This window comes from Canis lupus, chromosome 12 (genome assembly GCF_048164855.1).
Source record: "Canis lupus baileyi chromosome 12, mCanLup2.hap1, whole genome shotgun sequence".
NCBI classification, from domain to species: domain Eukaryota; kingdom Metazoa; phylum Chordata; class Mammalia; order Carnivora; family Canidae; genus Canis; species Canis lupus.
Genome location: NC_132849.1, coordinates 35,647,150 through 35,672,508, shown reverse-complemented (window position 1 = coordinate 35,672,508; position 25,359 = coordinate 35,647,150). Strand labels below are relative to the sequence as shown.

The following is a 25,359-nucleotide window of genomic DNA, read 5'->3' as shown; positions in this document are numbered from 1 at the left end:
TGAATAAATAAATTAAAAATCTTAAAAAAATAAAAATAAAAAATTAAAGAAAGACCTGTATTTATATACCATAAGATGGTGCTATGAAAAAAAAAAAAAAAAAAAAAAAAAAGATGGTGCTATGAAAACCTAGGAACCTAAATTTCTAAAAAGGAAATGGTTAAGTATCAAGTGTAAAATATAATATGTAGTCTTAAAGTTATAATTATGAAATTATATAATAAATTATATAATTTATTTTTGTGGTTTGATGTTAAGTGAATAAAACAAAATAGAATTATTCTATCTGGGAATTGTAACTTTGTAAAATATATATATATATGTATACTCATTTAGATAGGGATTGAAAGGGAACAAAGTAAAAACAGAAAACAGAAAATGTGACTAGACTTTCAGGTGTCTTTTTTCCCTTTCTCATTTATCAGTGACAAACTACTTAAATAAAACATTTGAAAATATTTATATGAGTCTCAGGGTAAACATTTACTACTATTTACAGCCTTAATTTTCTCATTGTTGCAATAGGATCAATAAAACAGCCTATGTATACCAATACATGGCTTCTGTGGAGCCAGGGCATATTCTAAACTAGAATTTAGAGTTGGTCTTTAAGTTTACACACTTTTCAAGTCTAAAAGATTGAAGTTGGAATCAAACCCCCTTGAACGTAAGAAAGGCTACATTTGGGAATGCTATGTAGATCAAACATTTGTAAAATAAAATTCTTTTCTTAGATACGTATATCCTGAACTTAGATATGTATATCCCTGTACTTTTTGTGCTCAGTGTCTTTTTTTTTTTTTTTTTTTTTTTAAAGAGGAGAAGGAGAGAGACAGAGAGAGATGGTGGGGAGAGGCAGAGGGAGAGAAAGAGAGAATCCCAACCAGGTTCCACACTAGGCTCAATCTCACAATCCTGAGATCACGACCTGAGCTGAAATCAAGAGTCAGACACTTAACTGAATGAAGCCACCTAGGCACCCCGAGAGGTCTTACATACTTACCTTCATCTGCCCTATTTATCTCATGTTCAGGAAGCCTGGAGCTCGTGGGTCTGGAAGGTGAACCCACAGATGGCTGCAATGAGGGAAGTTCATCAACATCTCTCAAATTAGCAAGCATATCTTGTAGTTTTGACCTATTGGGCCCTAACCCAAAAAAAGGGAGGAAGAGAACAAAAAAGGATAGAATTATCCAACTGCATCAAAATGGTGCCACATATCTTATTAACATCTTCCTACATTCACCTTTAAAACTACCCTACCATATTAAAAAGTATTTTCCAAGTTTTCAAATTATTTTAAGTTTATTTCTTAAGAAGAATTATGTTTTACATATGTTTTAAAAATTAAGCTAATGGAATAATACTGCTATTTGCATGAAAAACAATGTTCGTGTGCAATTTGGACCATTAAAAATATTATTCTATTATCCCTGTATACTGCTCTAAATGCAGATACCACAGATTGTGAAGCTACAGTGTACTGAATTAAACAATAACATCCCTTTCTGTTTGTTTAAGTTGCCTTCATTGCCTTACATCCTGAAGCTATGGTACCCGAGGTGAAGTCTCATGCCCTACTGATTACTTACCTGAGCTTTGATTCTTCATTCTCCCACATCCCTGTTTTGACTGTTTTATATAGGATAGAGGCTGAAACAGATCTTCGGTAGTTTTTCCTGTTACAAGTTTAATTAAGAATGGGAAAATCTTACCCATAGTCCATTATGGTTTTTTCCTATACCAGCAAAGAATACAACTACTTTTAAGCAATTTTAACTAATACCTAAAAATATATTTCAAGACAGTATGATTGAAGTACACAATCTGACTGGAAATATTTCTACTAGACCATATCAAAAGGACTCAAACTTTTCCAGAATAATTTTTAATTCAATTAAAAATATTTATGGTGATTTATAAATCCATGCTTCATGTAACAAGTCAAAGCACTGCTTCAGTTCTGTTTCTATCATGTGTTCACCTATTCCCAGATCACTGTTTTATTAAGACAACATGAACTGATAACGATGACCAAGATGTGCTGCGCCTCACTCTGCAGTCCCTCTATCCACAATGAAACAATTTAAAATTCTCTCCTTGAAGTCAATTTTCTTCCTTATCCAAAAAAACTATATGCTATTTGCCTGCATGCTGATCATAATCCCCAAATTGAGAAAATCCAATAGCTTCCATTAGTAGGAATACTGTTCCAGTCAAATGGTGCCATTTTAGATCTTAGGTGCTAAATTCTAACTACAGCAATGCCTTGATATTTGACAAGAACTGAATAATATAATAGTAGATGGATTCTACATAAGACCTAGATACCCTTCCAATTGAGAGATGTTTAACATTTGAAGACATTCATTATTGTAGCATAAAGACATGAAGAAATACCAACTTTAAGCCAATCTGAAATTTAAAATATTTTCTCATTTATGATATTTGCATTAAAATTTCAGTGGAACTGGTTTTGCCATGGCTCTGAAAAATCCTAATAAAGCATGTCTCATTACGGTTTGCTAAGATTAAATTTTTTGTTCATACATTTGGATAAAAGATACAAAATGCTCTTATAATTTAATATTAATCTTTCTCGTGATTTAATTTATATTGAGGAGACATCAAATAACATCATCTCTCAGTTATTTAATAGTTGGTATAATGATAAAATCAAAACTAGTCACTGACTTTTTATCCATTCAAGCTAAATACTTGTAACACCTAAGATATTTTAAATAAAGATTTAAAAGTTTATCAGTAATGACTACACTACTTTTTCCAACTTTTAAATATATATTTCACTAAAGTGGATTTTATTAATCTTATTTTATACTACTTTAACATCTCAAAGGATGCAATTCCTCTTGCCACAAAAGGGAGACCCATGTTCATAGTGTCAATGAAAGTAGAAACACAAGGAAGTATAGTTTAGCCTTGCTCTCCTAAAAAGGTGTTTTAGATGGGTTTTCAGGGATGCTTGAAAGCCTCTGTATTTCTACTTTAATACTTAATTAGCTCTACTGCTAAACCTAATAATTTGTATAATGAGTTACATATGTATATATGATTCACAGGGCTAGCAATTTCATTTTAGCTCCCATTTTTTATATAGTAAACATCTTACCAAAAAGAAAAAGGCTAATTGGTAATATTACTATAAATGAAATTCACCAAAATTTTTAAATTACAAAATAAATACTCTTAAAAGTTGTGTATTTGACTCTTGTGCCCTGTATAGCATATAGTGGTGAGAGCAAATAAACTGTGTGTTATGAACACAGAATATTCAGGGGTAGAAATTAACTTTCTAGCTCTAGGTCCTAAAAGTATATGCAGTGCAATAATTTTGGTGGATTGCCAGAGGGTCATACTAAATCAGATTTAAAATTATCAAGAATGAAAAATCATTGTGGTAATTAAGCATATACACTTTGAAAATGAAATTAGTACTATGTTTTGAATATAAAGTCCCAACTCTCATGAGGCTCTAGATGTATTATTGGGATATATTAAGATTCATAATCATATGCATAGTTATTTTATTTTTTTAAGGTCATACTCAAATAGCTAACCATTTAATTTCAACCCCTGAGAGCAGATGAAAAGGAAAGAGATCAGGAGCAGAAAAGAAAAAGAGTAAGTGGTTTTAGGAAAACATTGAAAAAAAAAAATTGGGGGATGTAAAAGAGGCAAGATTTATGATTTACAGATACAATGTTTTCCACTTACTCTTCACCCCCTTTTTCCCCTTTCTCTCCTTTTTGTATTGTTCCTTGAGTTTGGTAATTACTCCCTGGTCCACATTCCAGGCTTCAGGCACGAGACACTGGTCTTCCTTTTCTAAATAAGTGAAACAAAAGAAACAGCCTTTTTAAATAAAATATTGAACACCATAAATCAATTCACTGTTATGTCAATGAATGACATAACCATTTTCTTCATTGTATCACTAATTTTAAAAAGTTATTGCTTATTCCTTAGATGTGTAAATCATACAAAATCTAGTATCTAAGAAATGACAATCAATTCAATTTCCCAGGTAATAATAAATTTCTCCTGAAAGAAACATAGAAAAAATAATCCTAGAAGATCTGTGTGACTTTTAATAAATTAAGCCCAAAAACTCTAGAAGAAAACCCTCATTTTCTGAATTCAATTAGGATTAACTCACAAAAAATTTATGTAATGAGAGGTTATTATTAAGAGATTATAGAAGTCTTCAATAACCTTTCACTTTAAAATTTTTATATTTTTGGCATGTGTTCAACTAATGATTTTTTTTACAGTCCTTATAAATAGCACTGTGTATACTTATTAATCAATCTTCATTCAAAATTTAAAGCAATGTAAGTGATTTGTTAATTTACAAATTCTTAAGTAGGAAACTGAGCTTCTAGTAGATAGTAGATAAATTCCATCAATAATTTTCACTATTATAGAAGAAAATTTAAAGAATGAGTTATATATTTTATACTTAGTACAAAATTATTTATATACTATGTAATGTATTAGCTCAGAACTCTCACTTGAACTCCAGAATCATATATCCAACTGCCTACTCTACATTTCCATTAGAAAGTCTAACAGATTATCTCAAATTAAACATGTAAAATCAAATTCCTAATCTTCCAAACCCAGTATGTTTCATCATTGTTGCATTTGCTCAGACCGAAAAATCTCCCTTTCATACTTCACATCAAATATTTCAGAAAATACTGTTTTTTCTACCTTCCAAATATATCCAGAATCTGACTACTTAGCACATGTACTACTTCTCTAGTTATTCTGTCTCTTGCTAGAATTACTACAATAATTGTCCCCTCTCTCTTCATACCAATACTATTGTCAACATGGTGCTCTAGGTAATCTATTCTCAAAAAAGCCAGAATGATGCTTTAAAATAAAAGTGAGATCAGTCACCCTTCCACTCAAATTCCTCCAGTGGTTCCCCATCTCACCTGTGTTCTAAAGTCCTACATGATTTAGTCATTTTTTACCATATTCCCTTTGGAATCACTCTGTTCCAGCCATTCTGATGATCCTTAAATTCCTCAAGCATATCAAAGCTGCTGCTATCTTGGGGCCGGCCATTTGCTGTGGCTTTCTTTTGCCTGAATATTCCTTCCATAGAAACCATACTGCTAAACCACCAATCAACTTTGAATGTTTTGTTCAAATGTTACCCTCTAAATTGGACCTACCCCATTACAATTTTAAATTGTAATCTGTCTCCTCCACTTCACCCTGACCCCAGCACTCTCTATCCCCCTTACTCTGTTCTACTTTTTCTATTTTCCAAAGCATCTAACACCTTCTGACGTGCTCTATCACTTATGTTTATATTCTCTTAGTAGACTATATGGACCACAGGGGTAGGGATCTTCACCAAATGACTTGGCACACAGAAAGCACTTGAGCAAAATTTGTTAAATGACTGGAATAAACCAAAATGAAACAGAATAAACAGGAATCTATTTTTAACAAGTTAAATTTCAATCTGCAGTTTAAAAACCTTAATTGGGGCTCTGAATAGATTAAATACAATAAATTTTAAAACTCAATATTTTTAGGGCTCTAACTATATAATCTATCAATAATAAAAAGTCTCTAATTTCCCAGAAAGATCTAACAATTAAAATTGTTAATATTTCATCAATCACGTAATAACTTAAACTGGGTAGCTTTTGAATCCTACAATGTCTTCAGTTTTTTAAATTAAAAGGTAAGCCTTATTGTAATCTTCACTGGACTCACAGCAATAGTAATGGAAGATCATGGAAGATGTGTGGTAAAATCTATTTACTTTTCAGAAATAACAACATTCTTTACCTAGGTATGTTCACTCCTTTTTTTAAGAGGGTGGGGAGAAATCAATAAAGCACTTTATACGGTTTAAATGTCCATTCAACTAAACAGGATTTGCAATCTAGTTCTATTAATTGCTTAAAAGTGAATATTTCTGAATATAAATAATGAAATCCTAAAAACATGTAAGGCTAAACTCCTGGTAAAGAAACCTCTAGTCAACTGAAAGATTCTATTCACTCATACTCAGAAATACCCAGTAAACTACTGAAAATGGAAACAGCTCAAAGGTGGGACTAATCAGTCACTCATGTTTTCACCAGTAACTTCACAGAAGGTTAGCTTAAAACATACACATGTATCATAAAATACCCTGGGCTGTGACTCACACTATAAAGCAAAGGAAGTGACACAAGAAACAATGCAGCTGTCTTTGGAGAGAAATGAATCGAAATACCCTAGCAATAAGACTGGCAATGAAAAAAAGCCAACTTTCATTTATGCAGATGTATGATTCCTCAGAGAAAGACTTCTGTGAACCACAGTGGATCTAGCTATGCTGGTAGAACTGGTGCCTAAAATACCTGAATAACTTGATATATAAGCTCAGTAGTAACAATACAGAAAAGAGACTTCAATTTCCCCCTGGTTCCCAAGTAAAAAAAAAACAAAAAAACAAAAAAACTAGTCGCTATAAAGCCATTATATACTTCAATGACTAATTTTTTTAATTTTTATTTATTTATGATAGTCACACAGAGAGAGAGAGAGAGAGAGAGAGAGAGAGAGAGAGAGAGGCAGAGACATAGGCAGAGGGAGAAGCAGGCTCCATGCACCGGGAGCCCGATGTGGGATTCGATCCCGGGTCTCCAGGATCGCGCCCTGGGCCAAAGGCAGGAGCTAAACCGCTGCGCCACCCAGGGATCCCTCAATGACTAATTATCCCATATAATAATTACCTTCAAATTTGCCACAAAAAAAGGGAAAAGTGGCATCATAAGAATTCCTGACAACAAAACCCCAAGGAAAGCCCCCAATTTAAAACTAGACTAGTTGGGCAGCCCTGGTGGCTCAGCGGTTTAGTGCTGCCTTCAGCCCAAGGCCTGATCCTGGAGACCCGGGATCAAGTCCCACATCGGGCTCACTCCATGGAGGCTGCTTCTCCCTCTGCCTGTGTGTCTCTGCCTCTCTCTCTCTCAGGAATAAATAAAAAATAAAGTATTAAAAAAAAAAAAACTAGAATAGTTACTGATTCTCTAACCTTACCTGTCTTTAAAGTACATAAAACCACAACTAAGGGAGTCCTGGAATTCTTCAACCTCAAAAGAAAATTTTCCTCTCATTCTTAATATCTCTCCCTCTTCCTCACTCACACTACATATACACACACCTGATGGAACTGATCACTTTGGAAGAACTCATCACAATGATAACAATTCATTTCCAAACCTCTAGAATAATCTATGCTGTATAAGTTTTCCCCAAAATAATTGTTTTACCTCCTGATGTTTAAAATTTTAAATTTGTTTACAATAATTTGCACCAAAGAATTCTATGTCTTGCACAAACTGATGAAATCTTCCTAGAATGAGTTAACTACAGATTTTTAAATTTATACTTCTTTTGCACAGAAGATGCCAGAGATAAGTCTCTAAAATTCTTTATTACATTCTCATACTCAATTTCCACAATCTAGACTTGCAAGTTCTACTATCTAGGCAGGAAACAGAACAGTCTGTATATGGGTTCAAATGCTTTTCATGGTTTATTGCTTATATTAAAAAAATATACATGAGATAACTAGTTGTATAACTTTCTTTAAATACACACACACACACACACAAACACACAGATATACCCTGGATAAAAGGTACCAGCAGTAAAAGGTTCACAGGATATTCAAAATTTCAACATTATAAGAAATTTGCAGTGTTCTTCAAGATGTTGCCCTTCTGGTAAAATACTAGCTTCTTTTATTTACTTAGTATCTCTGGCTGGATCCAGTATGCTTCCTTACCCCATTCTGTTCCATCGCCTGCACTTCTAGACTCACTGTCTCCTTCCTCGGATGTAACCAAGAAGTCAAATTCCTTTAGAGCTTCTTTTGTATCTCGATCTTCACTGCTATCAGGCAATGCTTTTTTCCTAACGATCTAATGAAAAAACATGCTAAATTAAAATTTTAGGATATTTATGAAATTAACTTAAATAAAGGAAAACAGTATCCCTTTATCACTGAATAAGAAAACCCAATTATTGGCTTCTTGAGAAAATATATTTTTGTTATAATACTTAATTCAATGTAAAACAGATAATCATTTTAAAAAGATATACAGTATACATTTTAAAGTAGTAATTTCAACTTTGTTCAATGATGGCTTATTTTAAATAAGCTAATGAAATCATATATTGAAAATACTGGAATATAAGAAAGGTATTTATAGATAAACAAAAAATGTCCCTGACATACTACTGTACTGAGAACCACAACCATATCTTAACATTTCTTGGATGCAGCCTGTTATTGTACAGACATTCTCATCTAACCAAAAAGAGAAACATTTCATAAAATACAAAAGTTTTACAGAATATAACCATGATAAATGTTAACTCTACTACATTATCCCTTACAAAATCTAAAATCACGAAAGCTACAAACTCAGAAATGCAAGCCTCAAGTGTTAGAAAGTACGGTGCTAGAGAAGGGGGAAAAAAAAAACAAAAAAACAATCTCCCTGGTATTTCTACTATTGCAACCTTGCATCAGTTTTCTCCAATAACTCTCTATATATTCAAATTTTTCTAAAATACTGATCTTCCCAAGTGGGACTTGACTTATAGATTTAATAGTACATCTGGCTGCTATGTACTATTAAATAGTTTTATGTTTATGTACTTATGTACTGCTATGTTTTATGTACTTAAGAACATTTCTGGATTCACAAATCCAGTTGGAGGATTGAAATTTAGGCTGAATGCATGCAGAGACGATTTTTGAGATCTATATGCCAATATTCTTTATGAATTATCTTCTTTTTAATCACCTCCAACACCAGGAGTCCAAAGAAATTAGGATGAGTGGTTTGTAGCTTCTTTTGATAAAATGGACTATCTCAGCTTCTCAAGGCCTTAGGTTCTTCACTTCATGTAAAATGGAAATATCATGATCTGATCAAACTTCATTGCTGGATTACTGAAAGTGTTTTAAATTCATAAGGGTTCAAGAGTGATCAGTAGAACAGAATATAGAGTCTAGAAACATTATAAGAGGTAACAAATACCTGACTTGTATGACCCTGTTCTCATGCTTATTCCTAAACAATCACAGCACTTTTCATCTAAGATGAGATATAGACTCAGAAATCCTTCTCAGTGAACCAATATGGAGGATCCTTAAAAAGTTAAAAATATAACCAACTTACAATCCAGCAACTACACTACAAGGTATTTATCCAAAGGATACAAAAATGCTGATTTGAAGGAGCACATGCACCCCAATGTTTATAGCAGCACTATGAACAATAGCCAAAATATGGAAGAGCCCAAGTATGTCCATCGACAGATGAATGGATAAAGAAGATGTGAGATATATAATGGAATATTACTCTGCCATCAAAAAAATGAAATTTTGCCATCTGCAACACCAGGGATGGACTACAGTATATTATGCTAAGGGAAGTAAGTTGGAGAAAGACAAATATCACATGATTTCACTCCTTTGTGGAATTTAAGAAACAAAACAGAACATAGGGGAAGGGAAGGAAAAAGAAGATAAAAACAAAGAGGGAGGCAAAGCATAAGAGACTCTTAACTACAGAAAACAAACTGAGGGTTGCAGGAGGCAGCGGGGAGGTGGGGAGCAGTATGTGCTAAATGGATGATGGGCATTAAGAAGGGCACCTGCTGGAGATGAGCACTGTGTTACATATAACACATAGTGATGAATCACTAAATTCTATTCCTGAAACCAATACTACACTATATGTTAACTAACTTGAATAAAAAAAAAAAATCCTTCTCAGTGTAGAACTCCAGGAAGCCACTATCAGGAGAAGAAAGCTGGTGTAGCAGATGAAAGCTGCCCTCACTGTCCTGTTATATATAAAAACTGAACAGGAGAAATCTAGCAATGCTGCAAGAATAACTGATTTAACTATTCAGAATATTTCCCTAAAATCAAGACATACTTTTATGTATTCCATATTCCATATTCCAATCCCCATCTAGCAAATCTAAAACAAAAAAGCAAGACCAGCTTGACATACTGTGTACAGAAAACCCCATGCTGAAGGTGTATTCTTTTGTAAACCATATGCTAAGATTTTTTCTAATTTTCCCTGGGCAGCCATACTTTCTCTTTTTCAGAGAAAAGTATCTCTGAAGAGTTATACCAACAGAAGACGATGACCTTCATTGTCCCACAAACTAACATACTGCCTAATCTGTTTTCTTTTACCCTAAAGGCTTGACCCCTCCTTTTTCCTGACCCTGACAGGACACCAGATATGAATTAGAGGGGCCATCACCAACATCTTGTAAATAGAGAATTCTTGTTCTCAATGACTGATGAAAAGAGCAGGGAAAATACAGATGTACTGAATGTCTGAATGTAATTTTCACATTCTAATTACTAAATATGGTATGAAGTCACAAAACTAACTCCTTGGGAAAAAAATGTTTCTAGGTCTCCTCTCCTCCATATAATCTTATGAATGAAGATACAGCAAATTGCAGGCCACTGTCTATCAAGTCTTCCACTTAAATAAACAAAAACTCCTGTGTTTTTAATGGTTAGGTATAGAAGAAAAGTGTGACTACCAACAGAGAATAGAATTAGTAAATGGGAAGGGGTGGGGTTTGTTGTAATAAACACCTATCACTTTTCCTTACATCTAAGGTTCCACTCCACTCCTACCTCCAATGAGTTTAGAAATCAACTTAAGAATTATGGCAAACACAAAATACTTATAGGTTGTATAGGGTGACATGAAGATTAAAAAAAGGGATAGATGGCCACTTTGAAACCATTAGAAGAAACATAATACAAATGGGGATGGGACTGTGACTAACAATAGTTAATGATTCTTAATCCCATTCCTCTTAAAGTATCTGAATATAGAGACTAATAAATCTTGCTAATGAAATTATCCTTCAAACACTTTAAAGTTGATCACTTTTTATACACATGTATAATGTTAAGATCATTATTACACTTAACTAATGATACTATGGTGAGAATGCAAAACAATGATGGTAAAGAAAAATAAGGTGAAAAAGTTGATTACATGGAAGGGAGAGATGAAGAGGAGGAAAATGATCCAGAACCCAATGAACAATCAAACTCCAATAGAGGGCAAAGAGCAAGAAAAGAGAGCATATGTGGCTACACACAAATGACAGTTACAATACTCTATGTTTCTGCATTTTCTTAGTTGAATCTACTCAACTGTTTTGATTAATAAAATAAAATAATGGTTTTAAAACCTGTTTGTTAAAAAAAATTAAAAAAATAAAAACCTGTTTGTTTTAATAAATATTTTAATATGATTTTTAGCCATTCTCTCTCTCTACAGCATTCCAATAAATCTTATAAGTCATGCTTAATCATTGCAACATTGAGTTAAACTGCTGGAAAGTCCTTTGGTATGTAGCTATTAATCTATACCTATGAAAATTAATATAATATAGCCTAAGAATTAGCAAAGTTATTACAAAGAAACCAATTATTCGTTTAGAGATACTTTTCCTTGAAAAACTAAAAGGATTTTTTAATCCAGTGCTTAAATGGAGTTAAGCATGTTTATATTAGCTATGCCTTCACTGCTTAATCACAGAATTGCTACAATCTAGCTGCAAGACAAGACTTTGTGAATTCAATTACTTAAAAAGAAACCAGTTTATGGTTAGGAATTTCTAGTAAGACCATACTTAAAGTATTATAATCAGTTATCATTTATCAATGAGCTAAAATAAAGTATTTTGATGAGAAAATACCATCTCAATGCAGTTGGCCCAGAGAAATCACAAAACAGTACAAAACTTCCAAATGAACAGGACAGAGAAAAGGTATCATACAAGTTTAGGCATTTTCTTTTACTACAGTAAATTAAAACACATGCTATTACTACCTGTTTGGAAAAGAAAAAATGGGGGTGACTACTTGGAAGTTCTAATAATATCCATGGCAAGGCTATATCAGCAGAATACTACTGAAGAGTGGTTCAAGGAAACAATAATCTGGAAGTAATAATTTGAGAGTCACTGATGGAGGCAGAGGGCATAAAGAACAGAGAAGCTATACCCAGAAAGCATTTATATCATTTTTCATATATAGCATCTCATTTATTCCTCACAAAATCTTCTGAGGATACAAGAAAGGTTTTTATAGTCCCCATTTTACGAACTAAAACACTAAGCCTGAAGGGTAAGAAGCATAGATAATTAGTGACAGAACTGAGACTTAAACCCAAGGCTTTCAACTCGAGGTCAAGTCGGCTTCACTACCTTGCTTTCTCCCTTATACTCTTCTTAATTAAATAAAATGAAAGAAGAAATGTAAATATTTTCCTAGACAAAGCAAGGAAATCATCCATTACTTAAAAAAGAGAGAGGAGGAAGAAGGAAAAAGAGAGAAAAGAGAAAGAGGAAAAAGTAGGGAGAAAAAAAGAGAAGAAACGAAAAAAAAAAAGAGCTGAAGGTGACAAAATGGAGAAGGGAAGAAAAGGGAGAAGCAGCAAGAGACACTACTCATTCCAAGAAACTATCATGGGAAACTCAATGAATTTATAAAGATGTAAACAAAACTACTGAATAATTCTAAGCAAGTTTGAAGGTATCTAATGAAACAGTTCTAAAATTTTGTTAACATTTGTCTACCAAAGCAACCCAGACAAGAGAGACAAAACCACACTGATTACAGGTGATGCCAGTCACTATCAGGTACTATAACGGGTCTGTCAATTCTATTGTCTTAAAGCACCAGTAACACTGCACTGTTATAGCACACACATTTTTACCATATTCACCAGCTCTATCAAACTACTAAAATGTTTAATGAGTTAACAAGTCAAAGAGTGAGGACCTTTGAGGAATTCTAAAAATTTTTAAAGTAATCTCTTTACTCAATGTGGAGCTTGAACTCACAACCTGGAGATCAAGAGTCACATGTTCTATCAACTAAGTCAACCAGGTGTCCCAGAGAGTGAAGACCTTTAAGAGAAAGCTACCATCCTAAAAATATTCTTGAATTTGAATTCAATACTAAAACCTCTTAGATTAAATTTCCCCAAATTCATGAAAAAAAGTTAAGGATTTTGGTTGAAGCACATGGATTTTTACTTTAAAAATTTTTTTTTTCATGTTGGCAAATTGAACTTCAATAAAAAATTTTTTTTAATTTTTTCATTTCGATTATTTTTTAAAGTAAGCCTAATGATTCCTAAAAATATTAATATCTGAGTATCCAACTCACCGTTGAAGTATCAATGATACTTTTCTCTCTTCCATCAATGTCATCATCTTCATCTTCATCACTGAAATCTGCAGCTGCACTTTCAAGGAATTTGAAATTATCCAGCACAGAGGCAGAATCTGTTAACTCGGATTTTCTGGTTTAAAACATGTACACCAAAAAAAAAAAACAAAACATGTACACCTTGCTCAGTTAATCTTTAAAACTCAACATTAAGAATTAATCCATGATATGTTGCACTAACTTCTGCTTATATTGTAACTGTGATCCCTCAAATAACATTATGAACTACACTGATTCTTATCCATTATATTTCCATGGATTTTAATTTGAAAAGCACTATAGGAAGTAGTTACTCTTTTAAAAGTACTTTGCAATCATATCTATTTAGATTGATGTTACTATAAAGGACTCCCTCTCCTGATTCAGTATTCTTTTGATCCTTAAGTCAACCTTAATGTATTTCTTTTTAAAAATATTTTTATTACCTCTACTTCTATTTTTCTCTATTTTTTTCCTCTGTAATTATTCCTCTGATAAATAAATTTCTATAAGAAAATAACTAGTGGATAGGTCCGTTTACTCTGACACAATCTTATTATCTCTACTGAACAGCTAAGGAGTTGAAAAAATATGCACATAAAATAATGTGCAAAAAATATTACTAAAAATAACTTAATCAAAATAATATAGGGATCCCTGGGTGGCGCAGCGGTTTGGCGCCTGCCTTTGGCCCAGGGCGCGATCCTGGAGACCCGGGATCGAGTTCCACGTCGGGCTCCCTGCATGGAGCCTGCTTCTCCCTCTGCCCGTGTTGTGTCTCTGCCTCTCTCTCTCTCTCTGTGACTATCATGAATAAATAAATAAAATCTTTAAAAATATATATATATAATATATTACAAAACTTGATCCTGTTAATGACTATACCATTAACCTTTTTGAAATAATTGACTTTTCAAATATGTAAGATTTTAATTTAGCTCCCTCAAAATAAATCTAGTAAACAATTTTCTAAAGGCCAGAATAGGATGATTTCTTTCCAGTTCACTTAGAAATGTTTTAGATAGGAAGATCTTAAAAAAAAATTTAGCCACGACTATGGAAAAATTTTCAAAACAGATAAATCTTAAATTTCAAATCTGCTAGGAGCTATGTTTTTGTTTTTTCCCCACCCTATTCTGTATCCTTACACAAATCAGACTCCAAATAATCACTTAGAATAATACCCTTGCCAGTTTCAAAAGTCAGGTCAAGGGCAAAACACAGACAACTAGAGTGGTCTTTTCTGAACATCTTTATAATGACTTACAACAACCCTTTAGGTAAAAGTGTAACCAAGAATAAGGCCTACATTGTTGATGCCTACACAAAGAAACAATAATCTGACATTTGTGTAAATAAGTTAATGTAGTCTTAAATATTAATGAATATAGAAGGCTCTAATGATCTTTGTTTATAGAAGTTTGTTTATAAAAGTCCTATTTGTGAACCTTAACCTATTTGTGAACCTTTACAAAATTATGAAACTCATAATTTTAGTTAATGTTCCAAATAACAGAAACTATGTTCTCACTAGAAAATGTACAGAGTTCAACTAAAACCATTCTTATAGTCCAAACATGCATTAAAATGAAGCAAAAATAATATTTAGACTTTCAGAATCTTTGGCTTTTTTATTTAAGAATCATGCCAATTTCTTTTCAATAAAGAATCTCCTTATTTAACTGTTCATGTTCATTTTAAGCAGAATTCCATATAACTGTATGACACATGATCCAAAAAAGCAAAATAAAATATTTCAAACAGCTACTGAATTTTTCACACTTATTCTATCAATTAAAAATCTACACTTAAGATATTTTCAAAGGAAAGATAAGTCACAATATTAGTAAAAACATAAATGTGGCTAAGAAAAGATTTACTTTTTAAAAAACTTGAGAAATTTATATGATTTCTAGGTCACCAGGATTGAATTTCATTCTTACATTTGAACTGAATCTCCAAAAGATGGCCTTTTGTGAAATTCTAATAGTAAGTGACTGAGCTTCAAGATATTAAGATGTTTAAACCCATAAATTTCAAGCAAATAAAAATATCTTTAAAATATTCTTAAAATAATAAGTAACTCTAATACCTATGGGTTATCTTCTATCAAATGAAATTTCAATTTTTTTATTAAACTTCATAAAGAATTATTTCTGTAGCAGTATCTAAAACTGCAAGTATCACAAATGTCACCCAAAAACCAAAAATATTTAATAAAAACTAAAATTTTAGCTAAAAAGCTTTCTAGACAAAATACTTACCCAATCATTGCTGTCTCTTTAACTTCAGCCTCTGTGCCATTTATAACTGAATCCTGATTTTTGTCATCTTCCCTGTCAGTGACATCACTTGAAAAGCCCAACAAAGCTCGCACTCGTTTAGATTTCACATCTAGAATAGTATCTGTGTAACCCACCTCCTGTAGATACCTGCATGTGAAGAAGATCCTTATAATTCAGACATATTGGAATCAGTATTCTCTAACTTAACATGCAAATAAAAGTATTTCTTTAAATTCATTGCCCGCATAAGACTTAACAGTACAGTACTATACTAGTAAGACTTGCTAATAAATAATCTTCCAGCTGCAGATGGAGCTGTCTCTTGCAGTACCAGCCTCTATGGTCACTGAAAAAAATCAAAGAACTATACAATACACCATTCATTACATTTATCATAAGAAGAAGCTGTTCCTTAATATACCTAATAGCACATTCTTTCTTCTAGGCAGAAATGGAGCAAACTCACTCTCAAATTCTTAATGAAATACTATTTTACAATAGCAATTACTATATCAGTTTTTTCTTTACATTTCTGATATACAGTGTTATCAAATCAATGTTTGAGATCTAGAGAGGATATTTCTAGCATATTTGGTTTCCTCCATGACATACAAGAAAAGTATATTCCAAAGAGTCATTTCTACAGAAAGGAAGCTTTTATCCTAAGACAACTCTAAAATAAAAATAGCCCACAATTCAACTGTGGATGTGGGATGCCTGTGTGCACGTGGGTGTGTGTGTTACAGAGAGGCAGAACCACAGAAAAAAAAAGGGAATATGTTTGTACTGAAAGCTAGAGCTGGTCTAACGCCCGTTTCTGCCATTCTTCCCATGTAACATTAATTCTCCTGAATCTCAGTTTTCTTCACCCTAAAAGCAACACACCCAGGACAGTATAGAGGATGGCATACAGAAGGTACTCGATACCTATTAAGAACAAAGATTTAAAAAAAAAAAAAAAAAAAAAGAACAAAGATGACCAAAAAAGGCCAAAAGTAGTAGTGGCAGGAATATGAAAAGGGCAAACATCATTAATAATGTCATTAACAAACATGATAGACAATTATTAGGCGTGAACCTGTAAATAAGCATCAAGTCTATGAAATTGAAGAGAAAACAAAGGTGGACAAGATAACCAGTCTGAGGTCAGTTTATTTCAAGATCTGATATTAACAGATTACAGCTCAAAGAGTTATTTCACAAGGATGTGTGACCAAAATGGAGTAAGTGTATCTTATCAAATCAAGATTCTCGTTTTTCAATACTATCCAATATTTATAGAAAGGTTTTGATTAAAATTTGGATAAAAAATGTTTAACTTTCCTAAAGTTAAGCAGTCCTTCCTACAAACCAACAGAAAGGTGTTAAGTTTTTCTGTTCTTAACAAACATTTGATTTATACCTTTCTTTGGCAACAGAACCACATTACAGATAACTGTTTCAAAAACTGCTCTTTCCAGGGATCCCTGGGTGGCGCAGCGGTTTAGCGCCTGTCTTTGGCCCAGGGCGCGATCCTGGAGACCCGGGATCGAATCCCACATCGGGCTCCCGGTGCATGGAGCCTGCTCCTCCCTCTGCCTGTGTCTCTGCCTCTCTCTCTCTCTCTCTCTCTCTCTGTGTGACTATCGTAAATAAATAAAAAATTAAAAAAAAAAAAGCCAAAAACTGCTCTTTCCATAGGTAAGTTGGCTTTACCAAGTAGTTACCTACTTATTCAGTGATAAAATACCACCTTTAAAGGGGCAGATTATGAGTCTTTTAAAATTTTTGAAAATTATATCTCAGATTGCTTGCTACGATAATCACTTCTCATAAAAAAAGAAAATCAGCAACTTTAAAATCACTTATTTATGAAAGAAAACATATACATCATATTTAAGACCAAAGTGAGGGCACTATGAAAACCACTTATTAAATGTTAGTGAATTCTCATTTTTTTCTAACTTTGAATAGATAACAAATACATAAAAGGAGACATTTTAATATTCTCTTCCCATTAGTCAAAAGGAATGGCTGGCACAAATTCACTCTGAAAACCATTGGTGTAGACTACTCAAAGGAAACTTCAAAAATCCAAAACAGGTAAGTAAATTTTATTTTAGTGAAGCACAAATCAGAATACCAATTTCAAATATGATATGCAAGAGTCAGGCAGTGAGCCCGTTAAGTGGGTTGTAGGCTACCACCTGACATGTGAATCTCCTTCCAGCTTTGTATTCCTCTTTATAGTCTCAAATACATATTTTATTTTTTTCCTAAATCGTTTTTTTTAAAGATTTTATTTATTTATTCATGACAGAGAGAGAGGCAGAGACACAGGCAGAGGGAGAGACGCAGGCTCCATGCAGGGAGCCTGACGTGGGACTCGATCCCGGGTCTCCAAGATCACACCCCGGGTGGAAGGCAGCGTTAAACCGCTGGGCCACCGGGCTGCCCATCAAATACATATTTCATAGGAGGTATATATGTTAGTGCAAAATTTGCAAATTTGGGAAATTAAAAAAGTTCTTCAATCTATTTAAAATAGGAAGTTTAAAAACATAATACAAAATTACATCTGAATATTATATCTGCAAAAAGTAACTTTAAGAGTATAGAATTCTTTCAAATGTAAATGTTTTTTTTTTTGTAAAAAACCCATAATTTTTTAGTATGTAAAATTATACTCTGATAAAGTTCACATTATAAAAAGAGAATTTATCCTTGGCAACTCTTATTAGTATTTAATGAAAAATAAATTCTACCACTAGGGACAAAAATGTTTACTATGAAAAAGGAACAGTAATTCAATTAAGTGTTTTCATAGCAACAGTCTAATAATAAGAGATAAAGTTATTCTGAGTTGAAAATGAAAATTATATATATAGTTATATATAATAATGTTATATATATATATGAAAGTATACTTCTCTTTGACCATGGGATACTTACTGTCTGAGTAGTTGTCGACCCTGTTTCCACATTAACTGGCTATTTTGTTGTGGCTGTACCTCTGTTTCATTACCTTCATCTGGAAAACATTAAATCATAATAAAAGTGCCTTGTTTTATACATTAGAGGGCATCTCAATTCATAAAATTATGTCCAATAAAAAATTTTTAAGATTAAGAATATGCAAACATTCAACAAACTGTAAGGTATATTTTAGGACAATGTATATATATTTTTTTAATCTAATGTCCATAACAAAAGTTATATAAATTCATTATTGCTACGAGATTCGCCTGAGAGTAGCACAATTAAAATAAAGACAGATTCCCAATCTCTAGTAGCCTGAGAATTTTCTTCCAGGACAAAGACCTATTCAAATCAAGTCACACAATAATGGTCTAATGAAAGTATTATGGAGCACCACATCAGAGCTAAAACAAAGCACTCAGGAATGATGATAGAAAAACCAGTTTGGTAAGAGTAGATAGGGAAGAAATAATTTCAATCCAAATCTATTTCCTTCACTAGTTATTAAATGAAAACTTCAAATATTCTTTTGAAGGCATTCTTTCTTTGAATGAAAACCACCTAAGCCTTGTAAAGCTTAATTCATCATTTGGTAGAATCTGAATCCTTTCAGGAAGATAGTATAATATATAATGATAGTATGTCACAGAGCCTTCTCTGTGACAAATCTGGACTACAGAATTTCCCAACTATACTCTGACTCAACTTTAAAAATACAAAAAAGTTCACACTTTCTATCAGTCCTTGATCAAACTGCAAGAAACTGTGATCTTTTACAGAAGGTTTTATTCAACTGGAGATGTAAGAAAAACTGGGAAAATTTGTTTTATATTTGATGTAAAGCATTTACTGTGTTCCAGATGCTGTGTTAAAAACACATACATTATCTCTTTTAATCTTTACAACTCAAAAGATAGGTGTTATTACTAACCCTATTTTAAAGATGAAAATGATGAGTTTTACAAGTTAATTGTACGATTTCCAAGTTAGAAACATAGTTTTAAGTACTGAAATCACGTTTGACTCCAAAACTCACAGATTTCCCTCTACATGCTATTCCCACTACAGTAAGAAATTAAAATATGTCAATAAGAATTTGATCTTCCATTTTCACTTTTCTCCTAAAATAATTAGGCCAAACTCTGTGATATACTAAAGAAATAGCAGTAGACCAGATTGTGGCGGGAGGATTAAGTTACCTCAAAAAGTTAGATTACTTGGGATGACTTCAGAGTACATACTTCAAAAAAAAAAAAAAGGGCAAAAATAATGTCCCCATACTAAGGAAAAACAACACACATTTTATTTCCATTGGCTCACAAATTCAGGAACTATGGTTCACAAATGGTTCCACAAATTCAGGAATATACTATGGTATGTTCTAATATATCTCCTTTTTAAGTCAAGTAAATAACCTATATTTGCCAAGTAAAAATACTTACACTGGCATTTTAAAAGACTAAAAATTTCATATGTGAAAGAACTTTTGAGGTCATCTTATTTTTCATTAGTATAGGCCTCTCTTTACTATCCTCAGATATACTCAACTGCCTTTGCCTACTTTGGCAACTAGTGATGTTACCGAAGTGTGCCACATGCGCTCAATGGAATACTATTCAACAACGAATGAATTATAGATACACATCAACATGAATGAATCTCAGATGTATTATGCTAAATGAGAAAAGCTAGCATCAGAAGACTACATATTCCATATCATTCTGGAATTCATAGAACTTTCTGGAAAAGGCAAACGATAGGAACATAAAACAGAGTAGAGGGAAGAAAATTGAGGTTCAGGAGAATTAATGTTACATACGAAGAAACTGGCAGAAACGGGCTTTAGACCCAGCTCTAGCTCTCAGTACAAACCTATTCTATTTTTTTCTATGCTTCTACCTATCTGTAACACACACCTCCACATGCACACAGGCATCCCACATCCACAATTGAATTGTGGGCTATTTTTATTTTAGAGTTGTCTTAGGATAAAAGCTTCCTTTCTGTAGAAATTACTCTTTGGAATATACTCTTCCTGTATGTCATGGAGGAAACCAAATATGCTAGAAATAGCCTCTCCAGATCTCAAACAATTGATTCAATAACACTTTATATCACTTTGTATCAGACGAAGGGGTTGACTACAAAGGGTAATAGTAACAAGACTATATATGTGAAAACACTAAAAGGGTAAACTTTACTTATGTAAATTATACCTTCATAAAAAATAAATTAAGCCAAATCAAATAAGAATACATCTTAACCCTCTTTCAAAAAAGTGTATTCACATATTGAGATAATATCTGACTTCCTGGATAACGTTTTAAAGAAAAGTCTGAAGTTAAACGAAAAAAAAAATTCTTGTACATGTAAACTTGATTTTTCCCACATTTCCTTATCCAAGCTAAAACTCACAACACTGTCTCAATCAACTACCACATTTACTCTTACTTTATCAAGTTTAAAAAAATGACATCATACAAAAGTAAGGATTTTAAAGTGGTAAGAGTTAAACTGCTTGGTAATAAAAACATAGTTCACTGGTACTTCCAGTCAAATTGGAGTAACAGGGACCCAATTTACCCTCCTGCTTGAAACAACTATAAAATGAAATAGATGAAATCATGATTAAGACCCTGAAAGTCAGGCCACAAAGGACAATGATCCCTGAGAGAAAGGAAGCACACAGGTGAGCCGTGTGATTAATCCAGCTTGCTCCCTTGACAGTGTTTCTATATCACGGCATAGAGAGGCCCAGGAACAAAAACAAAAACAACATCTGAAGAAATAATGGCTAAAAAGTTATAAATTTCGCAAAAACTATAAACACACAGATCCATGACACTCAACAAATCCCAAGTACAAGAAACATGGGATGGGGGGAGCACCTGGGACTACACCAAAGCATATCATAATGAAACTGCTTAAAACCAATGACAAAATGGAAACTCTTAAAAGTGCCAGAGAAAAAGGTCACATTCTACATATAGAAGAACAGAGATACGTTTAATAGAAGATATCTCATCACAAACAATGCAAGCAAGGATGACTTATTCAGACACAGAAAAGCTGAAAAAACTCATTGGCAGCAGCCCATATTACAAGATATGCAAAAGTCCCTGAGGCAGACGGAATTGGATACCAGAAAATATGAATCCATACAAAGGAATGATGAGCACTGGAAATATATACTCTTTATATTATTTAAATCTCTTTAAATGAGAATTAACTGTTTAACAAAAATAATAATGTAGTGTGACTTATAATTGTAGCAAAATATGTGAAAACAACTGCCAAAGAGAGAAACCCATGGTTACAAGGCTCTAGAAGTGGTATGCTGTCACACTTAAAGACAGACTGCAGTAAATTTTTTAAAAACTATACCATAAACCCTAAAGCAACCACCAAAATAGCAAAGAGTTACAGCTAATAAGTCAGAAAGAGAATAGAACAACAAAAGAACTACATTATCACAAAAGAAATCTGTAAGAGAGGAAAAGGGATCAAAGAACAGAATGAACAAACAGAAAATAAACAGCAAAAGTGGTAGCTTTAAATCTAACCATATCAGTAGTCACACGAAATGTACATGGTTTAAACATCTCGATTAAAAGGCAGAATTTGTCACTTTGGATAAAAATATTCTATTTTTAATATGTACCTGGCTTCTAATATTAAATAAAGGAAGCTGAAATATGGAAGATAAACAGATTTTAACATAGCCTGGGGTAATATTCTCCTAAGGTAAAAATGTAAAGATTTGGATATAGAACAAAATTAGGGGGGAAAAGTGAGAAGGGAAACTAATTTTATTATAAAAAATGTCTCAGATCCTTTCACAAAGATGGAGCCTAAGGCAAAGAAGGATGCCCCTGCCCTTCCCAAAGCCAAAGCCTTTGAAAGCCATCCTGAAAGCTGAAAGGCATCCAGGGTCACGAAAAAAAGAAGATCCGCATGTCACCTACATTCCAACGACCCAAGACCCTGAGTCTCTGAAGGCAGCCCAAATATCCTTGAAAGAGAGGCCCCCAGGAGAAATAAGCTTGATCACTATGCCATCATCAAGTTCCCCAACTACCAAGTCAGCCATAAAGAAAATAGAAAACAACACATTTGTGTTCATTGTGGATGTCAAGGCCAACAAGCACCAGATCAAACTGGCTGTGAAGAAGCTTTAAGACATTGATGTGGCCAAGGTCAACACCTTGATCAGGTCTTATGGAGAGAAGAAAGCATATGTTCAACTGGCTCCTGACTATGATGCTTTGGATGCTGCCAACAAATTGGGATCATCTAAACTGAGTTCAGCTGGCTATAAATCTAAATATAAATTTTTTCACCATAAAGAAAAAAAAAGGTCTCAGAAAATGTCTGGATTGTCACTTTAAAAATAAATACTGTAAATGAATAAAAGAACAAAGACTAGAAGAATTCCTGCTTCTTTAAAGTTTACCTTGTTTGGATATACCAACCTCTCCCAGTCATTGTCCTCATTACTGTCACTCACAAATCTCTCAATAACCTGTCACTCACAATTCTCTCAGGACCAGGTTTACCATACTTCCTCTGCAACCAAATGTTTACCTCATCTTGAGCAAAGTTAATATTCATGTGGGTGCTCCAATTCAGCCTCCCCACAACCACCACCCTCTCTAGCTGTCATACCTCAGATCTTGTCATGATGAAGAACAGACAGAGGCAAATTCCCTCCCTGAGCACATCCTTCAGGCTCATACTCCCACCTCACTAGATCTGTCATTTAGCTGAGACCTTAGACCAGAGGCCAGCAAATTACAACCTGCAGGTCAAATGTGGCCTGCTGTACGCACTCATTTATGTGTTGTAGCTACCTTCATGTTAGGACGTCAGAGCTGAGTAGCTGCAACAGAGAACGTAGGTAAAAAAGCCCAAATATGACTATCCACCCCTTTAAAGGAGAAGTTTGCTGACCAGCTCCAGACCACAGCCTAGCCCCTCACTTTTGCTCATTAGCCTCCTTTTGTCTTCACTTCCCTCCCTCTTTAGTTTTAGTTCGGTCTATCACTTCAATTATTCTTTAGTCGATGTCTCAAATCTCTCATCCCTTTGGTCTCTCCATGAATTCAATGAATTCCATTATGAACTATTTTCATTCTATTTAATTTTTACCCAAACTGTCAAGTATTCAAACCAATGCTTCTATATAAACTCATGATCACACAGCTCACCTGGACTCTTAGCTTTTCTCAATCCTACTATTTGTTACAGTTTGCCCTCTTGCTCATTATTATTTAAACCTTCTCTACTTTTCTTAAACCTGTCATACGTTCTTAGCAGGTAATCCAGTCTTCCACATAAAGTTATCATATTAAATACCCATCATCAAAGTGAAACCCAAACCTACAAACCGATCACCTAATTTTTACATTCTTTCTTGGGAACAAAAAAGACATGCTCCTCTCACCACTCTCCAGCTAATTCAGAATCCAATCCCTGTGCTTCTTTAGATACCTTCCTATTTTGAATATCTCTTCTCTCTCCTTTTTATATGCTCCCCCTCTATGAAACACATCACACACACACACACACACATACAATTTCCTTGATCCCATGTGCCTTTTCAGCTATCTCTCTCCTTCACCTTCACAGTCTAAGCTTCCTGAAAGATAACTACACTTAGTCTTCATTTTCCACTTATCTCTTTGTTTCTACCCTTAACTTTCTCCTAAGACTGCCCACAATAATGACCCATGTGTCACTAAATCCTGAAGCTACTCTTCAGAATCTCTGGCCATTAATCATGGTGCTTTATAGTCCTAATCCCTCTCTTCTCCTGGTTTCTATCCCACCATTAAGATAATTCTTATCATTTCCTTTTCAGCTTTCCATTCTTCTACCAGTTTTTTAAGTGTTGCCATTCCTCAAGGCTCTAGTTCAGGTCCTCTTCTCACTCTGGATAAAGTCTGGAGTTGGGGTGGAGGGGCACCTCTTCCTCCTGTCCAATGACCCGAGTGCCTTTGGTACAACATGTTGATGTCTCTCAAATCTCCATATCAAATCCATACCCCTGGTTTGAGCTCCAGACCCAGAGAGTCTACCAGCCATCTTCACTTGATTGTATAACAAATAAATCTAAAAGTAAACCCATCATCATCCAAATCTACTTCCAATTGAGTTTTTAGAACTATAAGTGTGGGGGTCATCTTTGAGTGTCCCTTTTTTTCATCTCCTACATTGAAACCAGAACTCATTCCTGCAGATTTTACTAAGGATTTCCTGAACACCCACCCCTTCATGTCCAGTCAGTAGTCAGTATCCTATCAAGGCAGCCTTCCTCATTTAGTCAGGAGACTGCAACAGTCCTCTCACCGGTCCCCCACCACTGATCCAGCTACTCTCTGATCACCTGTTACTGCACTGCTGCCAGTAGGATCTAAGCAAATCTGATCACAAGAGTCCTCATTAACATCCTTCAAATATCTTCTCAAAATTAAGATAAAATGTAAACTCCTTAACATATTTTACAAGACCCTTGTAAGATACTTTACCATCTGCCCCCCAGCTAACTCTCCAACTGCATCTAGAAACACTCCTTCCCTCCCTTTCTCTACTAGCCAATTATTTCTCAAATGTGCCATATTCTTCCCTCTGCCTTTCTTCCACCTCCCACCTCTCATTCAGCAAATATTTAGTAAGTTCACATTCCCTGGCCAATTCTTACTTGTCCTTCAGATGTTAACTTTAAACACCATTTGACTACTTATGACTAGATCTGGTTCCCCTACTATTGCGTTCCATAACACCCATTATCTT

At 33.8% G+C, this 25,359-nt stretch overlaps 1 protein-coding gene across 3 annotated transcripts in view; it reads right to left on the bottom strand.

Annotated features, from left to right (window-relative positions):
* STRN (striatin) overlaps positions 1–25,359 on the bottom strand; it is a 96,145-nt gene that overhangs the window by 28,519 nt on the left and 42,267 nt on the right. For 2 of the 3 annotated variants that reach the window (XM_072770539.1, XM_072770541.1), the window contains exons 4-10: positions 18,541–18,619; positions 15,589–15,756; positions 13,283–13,418; positions 7,829–7,964; positions 3,736–3,846; positions 1,593–1,679; positions 1,004–1,147 (exon numbers count right to left, since the gene is read on the bottom strand). In XM_072770539.1, coding sequence (XP_072626640.1) covers positions 1,004–1,147; positions 1,593–1,679; positions 3,736–3,846; positions 7,829–7,964; positions 13,283–13,418; positions 15,589–15,756; positions 18,541–18,619 — 861 coding nt within the window. The remainder of the gene's footprint in view (positions 1–1,003; positions 1,148–1,592; positions 1,680–3,735; positions 3,847–7,828; positions 7,965–13,282; positions 13,419–15,588; positions 15,757–18,540; positions 18,620–25,359) is intronic. The other variant, XM_072770538.1, reaches the window with a different exon arrangement.